This window comes from Phaethon lepturus, unplaced genomic scaffold, assembly GCF_000687285.1.
Source record: "Phaethon lepturus isolate BGI_N335 unplaced genomic scaffold, ASM68728v1 scaffold533, whole genome shotgun sequence".
NCBI classification, from domain to species: Eukaryota; Metazoa; Chordata; class Aves; order Phaethontiformes; family Phaethontidae; genus Phaethon; species Phaethon lepturus.
This window is the reverse complement of record NW_010531005.1, coordinates 20,522-34,801: the sequence shown is the minus strand read 5'-3', so window position 1 is coordinate 34,801 and position 14,280 is coordinate 20,522. Positions and strand designations below refer to the sequence as shown.

At 39.1% G+C, this 14,280-nt stretch overlaps 1 protein-coding gene across 1 annotated transcript in view; it reads left to right on the top strand.

The window, feature by feature from the left end:
* Window positions 1–491: 491 nt before the first annotated feature.
* The window catches only part of SORCS2 (sortilin-related VPS10 domain containing receptor 2), a gene marked incomplete at both ends in the record, with an annotated part of 33,972 nt that continues 20,183 nt past the window's right edge, over window positions 492–14,280 (top strand). Inside the window, one exon of the mRNA XM_010284405.1 lies at window positions 492–599. Coding sequence (XP_010282707.1) covers window positions 492–599 — 108 coding nt within the window. The remainder of the gene's footprint in view (window positions 600–14,280) is intronic.

Below are 14,280 nucleotides of genomic sequence, written 5' to 3'. Positions count from 1 at the left end.
TTTTGCATAATAATAAGGACTAGGCTATGTACTTGGTTAGCTGGAATGAAAGCTGTCATTAACCTACTATCCGAAAGACCCAGAGGAAATGTACAGAAGAAAAGAGACTTTGAATCATAAATTTTGGGTGCACAGAGTATTTGAAATATGTTTTGCTGATTCATCAGCATCTTCTGCAAATTTTTAAGTAGATGGTGGCAGCTGTGAAGGACCATCTCCTTGGTGCCTGTAGTCACTGCGCCTCCCATGTGTTTTAGCAATTGACCTGTTTTGCCTCTCATGTTTCACTGACCTCTGCTTTATAAGTCTCTAGCTCAGAGACTACTAGAAAGAATGAAGTGGAAATTAACTTGCTCTTGAACCTACAAGGTAGCAAGATAGTTTGTTGACAGATCTTAGTTTTTATCTGCCTGATAATTTCCAGTGTTGTGGCAAATTCATTATACACTTTCTAATAGTTGTAAATGAAAACCATTTCTGCTTTTTTACAGGTTCAGCATAGATGAAGGCCAGACTTGGAGTACACATAATTTTACCAGCACTTCAGTCTTTGTAGATGGATTACTTAGTGAACCTGGAGATGAGACACTGGTCATGACGTAAGTTTCTTGTTTCCTCTTTTTTTTTCAGGCCGCTCTCTGCTTATGCGCTTGAGCATATTTTGAATTGTGGATGTTTGAGATAATCCTAGAGTCAGTGGTTTTTGCCTCTTGCAGTCATACAGGCTCTTACACTGGTGTCCGAACACCCCTAGTAAGCAGCCTGTCTCTGAAATTATCTGAGTGCAGTATTTCAGATTGCAAAGATGAATTGTCCTTTATGTGAAATTTTGCAAAGTTACTGCCAGGGAGAGTGGGATAATAGCACTGCAAATACAAATCTGAGAAACATAGGTAAAAATTAACTATTTCCTGCATTTTTCCTGTTTTCTGCAAATTTTTAGGCAGACTTCAAAAATGTTGAATATCTGTCCTGTCTTCTTGTGAAAATTGTCCTCATCGTGTAAACAACCATGTTGTTGTCCTGGTTACTACCATTGCAATACTTTGTGTAACTAGACACTGTGCTAACAAATACGCATTTTAAATCTGTGCAGTGATTGAGGCAGATGCTGTGAACAGAGTTAAAAATAACCACATTCTGCAACTCAGGCCCATGCTTATCTGTCTTTTTCCAAAGGGCCAGGGACATCTGGATCTGAGCTACAGGTTTTTCTCCATCTCTAAGATAATATTTTAGAAGTGTCTGAGAGCGGGGGAAAGGCACATGCTGACTGCAACAGGAAAGGGGAATGCACTCAGAGATGTGTGGGTTGTTAATGTGTGCTCCTATCAGAACAGCTCGTGTGATCCTTTATATTGGAGCTCAGTGTGTGCATGACAAGCTTTTTCTCCTAGGACTTACAAATAGAGTTCCCTTTGACGTGTACCAGTAGCATTTTCCCCAGGAAAAAAAATAAATAGTCAGTGTGGAGTTGTGTAAAGGATCCTCAGCAAAACAGAAATTCTATCCAATGTACTTAAAAGCATTGTGGCAAGTTCATAACGCTGCACAGCGCAGGGTTGAATTTGGTCTGTTAGTTTGTTCTTTCTCCAGTGTCCCATTTATTCTCTGTTATATATATATGACTTGAGGAACAATATTACTCCACCATCTTCCCCTTCTCTCAAGTATAGGGGTTTTTTTTTATGGTATAATATATGCCACATGGAGATACTTATGCCTCTGAATGAATGATTTCCATTGATTTCAATGGAAGCAGAAGGATCAAAATGTTATCCTAAACTGTACTTAGGGCCAGATAAAAAGGTGTGTGATGACTATATGCTCTGTGTTTTGGTTTTTTTTGTTGTTTATTATTAAGTATCATTAAAAGCAGTGATTTTATGAAGATGTACTTAAATATCTGGCTGAATCATAGAATAGTTTGGGTTGGAAGGGACCCTTAAAGGTCATCTAGTCCAGCCCCATGCCCCCACCCCATCCCCCTGCAACAAGCAGGGACATCTTCAACTAGAGCAGGTTGCTCAGAGCCCCGTCCAACCTGACCTGAAATGTTTCCAGGGATGAGGCATCTACCACCTCTCTGGGCAACCTGTGCCACTGTTTCACCACTCTCATTGTGAAGAATTTCTTCCTTATATCTAGTCTAAATCTACCCTCTTTCAGTTTAAAACCATTACCCCTTATCAGGCCCTGCTGAAAAGTCTGTCCCCATCTTTCTTATAAGCCCCCTTTAAGTACTGGAAGGCTGCTATAAGGTCTCCCCAGAGCCTTCTCTTCTCCAGGCTGAAAAACCCCAACCCTCTCAGCTTGTCCTCAAAGGAGAGGTGTTCCACCCCTCTGATCATTTTTGTGTCCCTCTTCTGGACCCACTCAAAACAGGTCCATGTCTTTCCTGTGCTGAGGGCTCCAGAGCTGGATGCAGGACTCCAGGTGGGGTCACATCAGAGCGGAGCAGAGGGGCAGAATCCCCTCCCTTGATCTGCTGGCCACACTGCTTTGGATGCAGCCCAGGATACGGTTGGCCTTCTGGGCAGCAAGTGCACATTGCCAGCTCATGTCTGGCTTTTCATCCACCAGTACCCCTAAGTCCTTCTCGGCAGGGCTGCTCTCAATCCCTTCATCCCCCAGTCTGTATTGATACTGGAGATTGCCCTGACCCAGGTGCAGGACCCTGCACTTGGCCTTGTTGAACCTCATGAGGTTCACACGGGCCCACTTCTTGAGCTTGTCCAGGTCCCTCTGGACAGCATCCCGTCCCTCAGGTGTGTCAACCACACCACTCAGTTTGGTGTCATCTCCAACCTTGCTGAGGGTGCACTCGATCTCGCTATGTCATTGATGAAGATATTAAACAGTACTGGTCTCAGTATGGACTCCTGGGTGACACTGCTCATCATTGATCTCCATCTAGACATTGAGCCGTTGACCACTACCATCTGGATGCGACCATCTAAGCAATTCCTCATTCAACCAACAGTCCACCCATTAAATCCAGGTCTCTGCAATTTAGAGAGAAGGATGCTGTAGGGGACTGTGTCAAAGGCCTTACAGAAATCCAGGCAGATAGTTTTACCTCCAGGGTGACATTGTCTGTCCAGTGGTGCTCTCTCTGACTTTACGTCAAGACCTTTTGTCATTCTGTGTGGCTTCAGTTGTCATATCTCAAAACTTCACGCTTGTACTGATTTGCTGGGAATGACTTAATCTACTGTGATTTGGTGCTTTTGAGAAATGTCATCTGCTGATACACACTCCCTGTGGAAAAAAAACAAAGAAACCAACAACTAAGCCATCTTTTCCATTTTATTTGATTAAAAGTATTTTTTCTTCTGGGTAGAACATGGTAAGATGAACTTGTGTATGATAGTGGAAGTAAATTAACAGTGTCTTTCACACTAAAGAATCCTCAGATCCTTTACTAAGGACCTAGTCTGACATTTTTTACTTGTACAAGTATTCCATTTTCTCCCTTTGGTGGGTAGTTTGTTTGAGTAAGAACTTTGAGTAAAGAGTCCAGTGTCAAAGTCTGTATAAATTAGCAGAGATAACATAATTCTGAAGTGGGAAGATAATAACTGAAAAAGTGTACAGCAAAATTGTGGAAAAGAGACTGTTTTATTTAAAGCTTCTAGAATAAACTCATAAAGTGTCAAGGAATATTTTACTTGTGTGGAAAGCAGCTGTTACTGTAGGGTAAAATCCTGGTTCCACTGAAGCCAGCTGAGGGATTTCCTTCAATGTTTTTAATTTTTAGTAAAAAAAAAATCCACAAAAATATTATCTGGGAAAGACATTAAGGATACTAGTAACACTGTGTGTAAGAGAGACTCCAGCATGGTGACTAGGATGTTGACCTGACCCATAAGGGACTTCCATGTGAATTCCTGTTCTGACCTAATTTACCCAAAATAAAGTGATCTGGAAAGTGTTACTGAAGAAATGGGAATGTGACCCTGGTTGCCTCAAGTCTTCATTTCAGAAAGTTTTGTGTTTTCTCCAAAATGAGAAAAAACTAATGTTGACTTCTCAAAAGTTTTGATAAACTGAGTTGTCATCTGCCAGTGGACATTAATCTAAATCATTCATTCAAATCCCCTGCAGTATTCAGAGTATGTGCACTCAGATGCCAAGGAAAACATTTCATTCCATTGTGCTCTGCGATAGACCTGGCTAATATTTTTAGGAGTTTTAAGCAGTAAAGTATTCAGAAATATTAGGAAACTTATTCTGTGTAAAAATCAATTTCTAAATAGATGTAGTTAGGAGTTTTAGCAGAGATAAGTGATAAAGTGTTCATAATGTTTAGGAAACTCTGTGTAAAAATCAACTTCTAAATGAAGAGCTCAGATCCACCATTTATTGCTAAATGAATAAGTAAGGTTTGCTAAGAAACTTCCTGAACTAATTGATATATATTCATCAAAATAGTGCATGGTCTGATAGGCTTTATTCTGTTCTAGATTCTTTAAGGATGAAAGTTACTGCAACCCAGTGTTAACAGTGTATTATATTTGGGAAAAAATATTTCATAACTCTGGATTGAGTAATAGCCTAACTCAGTGGAAAAAGGAAGAATTTATGTATGTCTGAAATACTGATGTTCCTCTTCAAAGGAAGTAGTTTATATAATGAAAGTTTCAAACCTGTTAAAATGGCTTCTAAATCACTGTTCAGCTTCTGGGAGTTCCCAAACCAGGTCATTTAGATTGCAGCATAAACCCAGTAGGCATGATAACTAGGGTACCACAGGCCATGACCCCTTTTAAAAGGCCAAGAAGAGGTTAGATAAAAGAACTTCTTTTCTTTGTCAGGTAGAATCAAAGTCTTCCTTGTGGGTAGTTGTAATTTAGTTGTAATTTTTCCAGAGGTTTGGTTTTTTTTTTTTTTTTCCCCTGAGGTCTCACAGAGATGCTCCTGGGAACTTTATGACATCTCTGAACTGCAGAACACTTGCATGTGCATCTTGCTCTCTTGAAAGTCTGTTGCCTTTCTGTTGGGTTCCTAGGTGATAATGAAAGCAAGAAAATGTGTAATTTAAAGTTAAAACAAGATGGTTATGATGTTAACAGGTGTTAGATATTAGGGAGAACCATCTGGATTTTTGCAACTGTCGATTCTGCTAGGAATGTCAACCTCTGCTTTAACAACATCAGTAACAGTCAGCATTACATGTAGCTTGTGGGGCTTATTGTTGTGCCACACATGGCAGCATACTACCTTTCCTGTTGACTTTGATTATCTTATTAGGTGAAGGTACTTTGTGTTGTGAATTCTTCACTACAAACTTTCTCATACTGCAACCCTTAAAAAAGGTAGAAAAATAGTAGGTAAAGCCTCATTATATAAGAATAGCTGGTTTCCAAAGGCAAATTCTAGGTTTTATTTGCAGCTAGTGAATCTCTTGTTTGAGAAGCATTGCTCGGTTATTAAATGGTTGTTCTGCTCTCTGCATAATGAAGAACGTAACTATCTCTCAATAGATGGAGGAAATATATAGAAAGACAGGAAGAGAATGATGACCTTGCTGGAAGAGCACTGAAAAAGCAAACTGGTTACTCTATTTCAATCTAATCTAGATGTTAGCTAATCCAGATGTACAGATGCTCGTTTAGTGGCAAGTCTAATGCTTTTGTTAGCATCTGTGTCCATGGAGATGCCAGAAGAGCAAGTCAGAGCAATGTAGAGGCACTGCCAACCTGTGGTCTTAGAGCCAAGACCATGGGACTGCCCTGCCTCTCCCTCTGCTCAAAAGAAGTCCAATGTGTAAAGCTTTGTTTTTTCTTTTTTTTTCCATAACATCTTCATAACAGATTCAGAAGCATGGGAACATGAAGCTTTCACTATTTTGCTAAAGCCCATATTTAATACATTTTAAGCACAGACCTGGAAATGTATTTGAATAAGAGGAACTGAAAGGTTAGCAATCCATGTGTTGTAAGAGTCTTTTATCACCTGGCCTCTATGTAAAAGAGGACAGGAGAGAAAAAGGGTGATGTGACTTCTTTTATTCACATAGAGTCTTTGTGTAATTTTGAGCCCCTATCACTGAATGAATGCCTGCAGCTGTGGTGCTCTAACTTTTGTTTTAGGGAGACAGTTCCATTTTAGTGTCTAGTTCTAATAAACAGGGATGATGAGGTAGACATTGGAAACTTTGGACAAGAATAAAATTGTTCAAATATTTTACTTAAATTTGGTGGGGCTTTGAACTCCATTTTGCTGTATTTTGCTTTCAGAATGAAGGTGCTACAATTTAGGTGACCATATGCTATTTACTCTGACTTTGCCAGGTGAAGTCTGAATGCAGAATTTTGTACCTGTAACAAAAGAGATCTGATTTTTACCTATGTGAGTAGAAAAAAAAAGACTATCTAAAGAATTAATGACATCATTTTCTAAGTATCCCAAATTAATCTGATCTTTAAGTAAGATGACAGCAGAGAGCTGAATGGTGCAAAACTATTCTTTATAATGTCATATGTTTCCCCTTAAATTAATCCATTTTGTTCACTGTCTACCTTGTATTTACTTCTACATAAAGCATCAGGCTGGGCATTAAATCTGCAATTTTTTCCAAACAGGTTACACGTTAAAAGGTTGTTCTTGGACAGGAATGTACCAAATAGATAGAAAAAAATGTTGGCGGTAAATCACAAATATCATGGAGCCACTGAGCTTCTGGATAAAATGGGAACATGGTCATCCTGCTCCTCCCCAGCACTTCTCAGAACCTAAGCTTTCATTTCTGTTCTTTTTCACCAAAAGAGCTGAAACCAAGATGTTTTGGCATCAAAGAATGATTGGCAATTATGATTTTGGGGGGGGGTGCAGGAAACAATGAAAAAATGTATTTTGGTTCAATTTCAACTAAATTGTTTCCTCCTCTCATTTGTCACTTTGGCAGCCAAACCTAAAAAAAAAAAAAAAAAAGAAAAACTAGTCTTCTCTTTAGTGCATTAAGTATATGCATGTGTTTGTAGTTTAAGTCACTTAAATCATAAGTGTCTCAGCATATTTGCACATGATCTGTTGTGTACACAAGCACTGTTTAAATGCAGTTGCTTTGTATAGGCAGGTGTCTACTTTTGCACATGGAAGCATTCATCATTTCTCTAGTTACAATTTAGGAAGGCCACTGAAAATCAGACCTATATTACGTTCTTTTGGGGAATTAGAAAAATATGTGGAATTATAATCTTGATGTATAACAGACTGCAGCTTGAATCTTACATTACTTTCATCCATTTTACTAGTATGAACCTTTTGACTTATCTAGTTTTTATTGATTTTACAATGGTGTAAAGGAAGCAAAGACAACTGTTAGCAGCAGCATGCAATGCTACAGGCTTGGGGAGGAGTGGCTGGAAAGCTGCCTGTTGGAAAAGGACCTGGGGATATTGGTCAACCACCAACTGAATATGAGCCAGCAGTCTGCCCGGGTGGCCATGAAGGTCAACAGCGTCCTGGCCTGTATCAGCACTAGTGTGGCCAGCAGGAGTAGGGAAGTGATTGTGCCCCTGTACTCAGCACTGGTGAGGCCGCACCTTGAATCCTGTGTTCAGTTTTGGGCCCCTCACTCCAAGAAAGACATTGAGGTGCTGGAGCGTGTCCAGAGAAGGGCAACGAAGCTGGTGAGGGGTCTGGAGCACAAGCCTTATGAGGAGCGGCTGAGGGAACTGGGGTTGTTTAGCCTGGAGAAGAGGAGGCTGAGGCAAGACCTTACTGCTCTCTACAACTACCTGAAAGGGGGTTGTAGCAATGTTCGTCTCTTCTCCCAAGTAACTAGCGATAGAATGAGAAGAAACGGCCTCAAGTTGTGCCAGGGGAGTTTTAGATATTATTGGATATTAGGAACAATTTCTTCACTGAAAGGGTTGTCAAGCATTGGAACAGGCTGCCCAGGGAGGTGGTAGTGTCACTATCCCTGGAGGTATTTAAAAGTTGTGTAGACATGGCGCTTAAGTACATGGTTAGTGGTGGACTTGGCAGTGCTAGGTTAGTAGTTGGACGTGATAATCTTAAAGATCTTTTCCAACCTAAACGATTCTATGTCTATAATGATTCATCTGTCGTTTACTTTTTGAAAATGGTAGGCTTTAAATAGCACTGTAGACATAGTCATGGCTAACCTTCTCTTCCACCCCATACCCCCTTGATATTCTTTCCTTAATAATGTTACTGCTTCTGTGAGTTACGGAGAATGCTACCTGTTGGCAGTGGCTACTCTAGAGATAAATGCATCCTTCCATGCCACGACCTCATCACTTTACTCCCTCAAGTTGGTAATTTCTTTACAGATTTTGGCATGGAGAGGTCATGTGTCTGCTGTATGTTCAAAGGTACTGTAATAATATGAATTACAACAGGCAAAAAAAAGAAGATTGTCACATTTATTTGCTTTTTCAGTTATATTGTCATCATTTGTAGTAAAGTGAAGCAAAGGACTCAGCTCTTTGTTTGACAAAGAAAATTGACAGGAAACTTCTAACATGCTATTCCTTCTAGGCAAAAGACAGCTGAGGAAGTTGCTGCTGATTTAATGTAAATGGCCTCTGATATCTAATGAACCTTAAGGTGGATTAAGTATTCAATCTGAAATTGCAATTGTGTTATAAAAATAATCAGGGATGTGTGACAGTTTAAAAAAATATTTTAACAGTACAGTAGGTTCACTGACAATTGTGATTGCTACTAATATGATTTACTACAGGAGAGGAAGCCTTATGTGGGAACAAGATCTAAATACCACTTTTTAGTATAGCTCTGTGACTGTTTCCATTTAAATTAATACTTTCCAAAAAACAGACTGAAAGTTGTTAAAATAATTAACTAGCATCTCTGGGTGTCTGGTTTCCTTTCCCAGCTTGATGACATGCTCACTGTTGGATTTTGAGGTTTAGATCCACAAAGAATTTCAGGTACCTACCTTTTTGCACATGCTTGGACATCTTTGTTTGGGTGCTATGCAGAAGAAATTAGATGTTATTATCCAAGATAGAGACACTGAGATTGCTCACATCACCTGTATGTGAGGTCCTCAACCCACTCTGATTCAAACCCTAGGTTTTATTGTCGGTAGTTTTATACAATTGAAGGTTCTCCCAAAACACTAGAGGTCCTGTTCTACCCTCAGCTGGCATGCCAAGCTAGCAGAGTGTGTCAACAGGGACAGTACAGGACTGTGCAGACAAATTCTGCTACCTTGGTAGCATGCTGTTTTGAACATCACGTTTGATGACAAAATTACGTAGAGGAGAGCAAAAGCCAACGTGGCACTTGGGAGATTAAAGCAGCATGTCTAGAATGAGAGAGGGATCTGATTTCAGACAAAAGTAGCTATGTGTCACGCAGTTGTCATCACTAGTCCTCAGTACGATTGCAAAACTTGGGCAATTTAAGTTGCTATGTTAAACATCCGAATAAATTCCACATGTGCTGTCTTCGTGACCTTGGTGGGATAGTACAGTGGGATCACTTCCACCACTCTGAGGTCTTTGAGTGTTCTTGGATATTCATCAGTAAAGCAAAACTTGCAGGTTCAACTGTGCTGCTTTCAATATCTGATGGGTATATAAGACATCAGACTGCTCAAAACCATTTTCTTTGTCCGAAGACAATGTGGCTAACAGCTCAAAGGTAAACCACCATAATACTACAAGAAGTTACTCAAGGCATGTCTTAATTTATATAACATTATATCCATGATATGGGACACTATAGCTAAAATCTGTCTGCTCTGATAAAGAATATTTTGATACTGTGAAACCTTATGAACAAAGTCCTGAAGAACAGAGCAGAAAAGCTGAAAAGGAAGGCAAGTGTAGTGGTTATAAAAAGATGTCTGTGACACCTGCGATGAGCAGCGTGTTGTCAAAATCAGGTTCATTTCTCCTGAATGAAGCCATGGAAGCTAAATGTTTACCTGGTAAGTCTCTGGGAGTCGCCAGCATCAGCACCATCACAACTTCAGTCAGGTGGTTTGCAAGTGACACAGACAGCAGGCAATACAGCTGTTGCTGTTCATCTGAACTAAGAACATCTATTGAGTAGATGCTGTTTTCTACTGAATAGAAACATGAATTTACTGGAAGAGATTATCATTGCATATAATTTCTGTTAAATGAGCTCCCCCTGATTATGAGCCTTATCAGGAACAGAAATAACCAGCAATCCTCCAGCAAATAGTTTAAATGAGTTAGCTTAAAAACTGCATTAAACTGTCTTAGCTATCAAATGATGCAATCAAATTAAAAAATGATGTGCTCATAAATGAACTAGGAACAAATCTACAAAGTTGTTATGGCAACTGAAGCACTGAAGTTAAAATTATGGATCCCAAATTCTTGCAAATAAAAGTAAATGTATTTCCAAGGTAATTGGAATTTCTTTCAAAAATTATTTATCACAGCATTACCTTTCATAGTTTCAACAGAATTGATTTGATGGCTTTCTAATGAAATATAATTAATCAAGAGGAAGTTTTTAGTAGCTTATGTATTACTGTCATCTTGATATTTAACTTCTAATCATCAGTTACACTTGCTGCACTGTTCCAGTTTTTTCCATTCATATGATTTTATTGAACATATATATTTTGCACCTGAGCAATTAGATTGTGATTGCTATTATGTATTACTTTATTGTAGCTCATGTTTTTGTCTAATTCATTGAATTCTACTTACTACATGCCTTCTTTTTTACTTTGGAAAACTACTTCTTTTTTATTCTAGTGATATTTGGCAATACATTTAAGTGGGCCCTTCTGATGTGTCTGCAAAACCCTGTCCTCAACAGGGCAACAAGCAGCAACAGTATTAATAATCATGAGGTCATGTTTTCAAACAGTTTGCTAAACTGGGTGCACGTGAGGTGCTGGATTCCTTAGGAAATTTGCCCCAGGAATTCCAAAGCTGTATAGCTGCATTTTTCATGGGATTTGTGGCTGTGCTGAGACACTTACATGAATCTTAGGAAGTGCAGTTACTGTGCTCTGTCAGAACATGGTTTTCAGTCTGTAGAATCAGAACAGCCATAATGGAAATGAGTTGTTTGTGGTTTTTTTTTTTCAAGATGCTGGACCAACAGGAAGAAAGGTTACTTATTTCTTCTCCTAAAAAATCCAAGGACAAGAGGCTTATATTTCACCCATTGAAGCACTGCCTTTGTTGTATAAACATATAGTTTACACATAGCTTCCATATTCTTCTAGTAGAATTTGCATAATTTCTAGAATAATTTCTGCAATTTTAATAAAATTATAGGATGTGGGACTGGGCAATATTTCAGAAGTTTATCTTGTCTAGCTCTAACCTAATTTCACTAATTTCTCACTCCAGTGAGGGAGAATAAAACAACCTCCATAGCTTGTACCATTACCATTACAGAATCACAGAATGTTTGAGTTTGGAAGGAACCTCTGGAGGTCAAAACCCCCTGCTCAGGCAGGGCTGCCTAGAGCCAGTCACCCAGGACTGTGTCTGGATGGATTTGAGTATTGCCAAGGATGGAGACTCTACAACCTCCCTGGGCAACCTGTGTCAGTGCTCGGTCATTCTCACAGTAAAAAAAGTATTTCCTGATGTTCAGAGGGAACCTCCTGTGTTTCAGTTTGTGCCCATTGCCTCTGGTCCTGTCCCTGTCACTGGGCACCATGGAAAACAGCCTGGCTCCATCCTCTTTGCATTCTTCAAGTATTTCTCTGCATTCATGAGGCCCCCCTGAGCCTTCTCTTCTCCAGCTTGAACAGTCCCAGCTCTCTCAGCCTTTCTTCATAAGAGAGATGCTCCTGTCCTTTGTTGGACTCCCTCCAGTATGTCCATGTCTCTCTTGTACTGAAGAGTCCAGAATTGGACACAGTACTCCAGGTGTAGCCTCACCAGTGCTTAGGAGAAGGAATTAGAGAATTGTGCAGCTATATTTTTTAAGTTTATTGATCTTTGTCCTTCCTCTATTTTGCCCTTTCTCCATGTCTCTTCGGAGACAACTCTTCAATCTATAACAAGACTCTGAAAACATTTTGTTGTACTTCTCAGCTTTATCTTTTCCAGAGAAAAAAACCAATTCTTTCAATCCTTTTTCACTGGTTACATTTTTCTAAGCAGCTTATAAGTCATCCTTGCCCCTCTTCAAATTAATTTTTAGTGGGCGTGTAAATATGCATATAACATCCAAAATTAGACACCATATTCTTCCCGAGGCTCCACCAGTGCCAAGTTTATCAAAATAATTGCCTCCATGTTTTCCATTTTCCAGTTCTGAATACAACCTAGAATTAGTCATTCTTCTTTTGCAGCAACATTGCATTCTTGTTTTAATTCCCCAGAATTCCACAAGCCTTTCTTCGATATTTGAAAGTTATTCTCCAGTTTGGTTTTGCGGCTTTCTTGTGTTTGGGTTTTTTTTTCTTTTTTTTCTTTTTTTTTTTTCCTGTAGGAGTACTTTTTGCAATTGGTTTTGAAGTATTTCATCATGGTGATTTCTGACCATTGCTTGCATCAGTCAGTGCCTGGCCCCTTCCTTCTTCTTTCTTCTTTTATCCACAGAATTTTGTGTGTGTTTGTTATTTGGACACATGGGTGTTAATGAAAATATTGACTGTGGACCCGTCATATCTTTGCAATACGTATCTCAAAATATTTCCCTGTTTGATAACTACTTTTTGAAAATGGATTCTCCTAATTGGATACATATTCCTATTCCTCATTACAATGATTTTATCTGCACCGATGTTTTCTTTTTTACATTGAGACAATGTCAGCTAGAACTGTGTACCAGTTTTAATAAAGGTCAAAAGATGCTACATTTTCTCCTTTCCTTTATCCCCTAAGCCAGTTACCCCATAAAAGAAGGAAATTGCATTAATTTGGCATGATTTGGTTTTGACAAATCCATGGTGGCTATTTGTTATTGTTTTAATTATCTCCAAGGTACTTATAAGCTTAATAATTTGTTTGGTATCTTTGTGGATATCAAAATTAATTCTATAACTCCCTGGGCTCTGTTTTGTTGGTTTATATATACACATATATATATGTATGTGTGTACATATATAGGTGAAACGTTTCCCTTTCCATAGTCATCTGGAATGATCATCCTCTTTGAGGTCTCAAAGATGATTATTAATAGTTCAGAGATTGTGTTTTATACTTTCAGGAGAACTTCATTATTCTGTTCTGCACTGAACTCAAACCACCATCTCCTTTCTTCTCCTTTCCTGACTAATCTGCCTGAGATAGCTAACAAGAATGAAGAAAATTTAATTTGTTCTGTAGTTTCTTGAGGCAGGAGTGAAGCTTTGACAGGACTTGGCTCCTTGCACTTAAACATATTTGTTGATAAATGAGTTAATAAAAGAAATGTAACCTATTTGTAAAGCTTTGTGGTGTCTAAAGAAGCATTCACTGAGGTAGGTAGCAGCATAAGCACACAGTGAAGTCTGCCTTATGTTAGTACCTTGTGTGGAGAAAAAAAGATTTAAAAATAAAAAGGTACAGGTATTTAGCATGCAAAAGACACTTCATGCCTGTCAGCAAAGCCAGTCATATTGAAGTAGGCATTGTGGAAAAAGCATGAGACCACCTAAGTAGCCACTTTATTGCGTATGTAACTACAAGTGAATAAGATTATATGGTGACAGCAGCTCTCATGATCCAGCTGAACCAGAAAAAGGAACCAAACCTGTAGGTCTCGATGCAAGACAGTCTGCCTGCTGAGCGAAATGGGACCACACACCTATGTGTACATATAGCCAATGGACCAAGCTGCATTTTTTTAGTTTTTGTGTATTGTTCCTACTTCTGAGCCATGGGTAGATTGAAAAGGAAAGAAAGATAGATGATCCAAGTCCTTTAATCTCGGAGTCTTACTAAGAAAAGGGTAAGACATACAAACTAAATGCACATGTTTCTGTTTAATTAAGTGCACTTCTGATGGTGAAGTTTCCTGTGAGCATGGATTGTTTGGTCATTATAATATGGGCAGTATGGGCAGTAATCTATAGGTACCTACATCTCTGTGCTATGGCTGAGCAGCAAAGACATTAGAAAGGAAAGGGGGAAATCACTGCACATCCTTAGTCTCTGCAACAATTTTTCAGCCTCTTTACTAGACTTCAGAGCTCTACATCCATCTACCAGGGAGGAGGTTTAGTGTGATGATGTTGCCTCTGTGCTGCAGAGAATCCACCATTTCCTCACTTCTGGTCTACCCTAGTTCCACTTTGAACCTGGTATTCAGGACAAGAGAAATAAGCAGAATGCTTTTAGCAAAACTGTA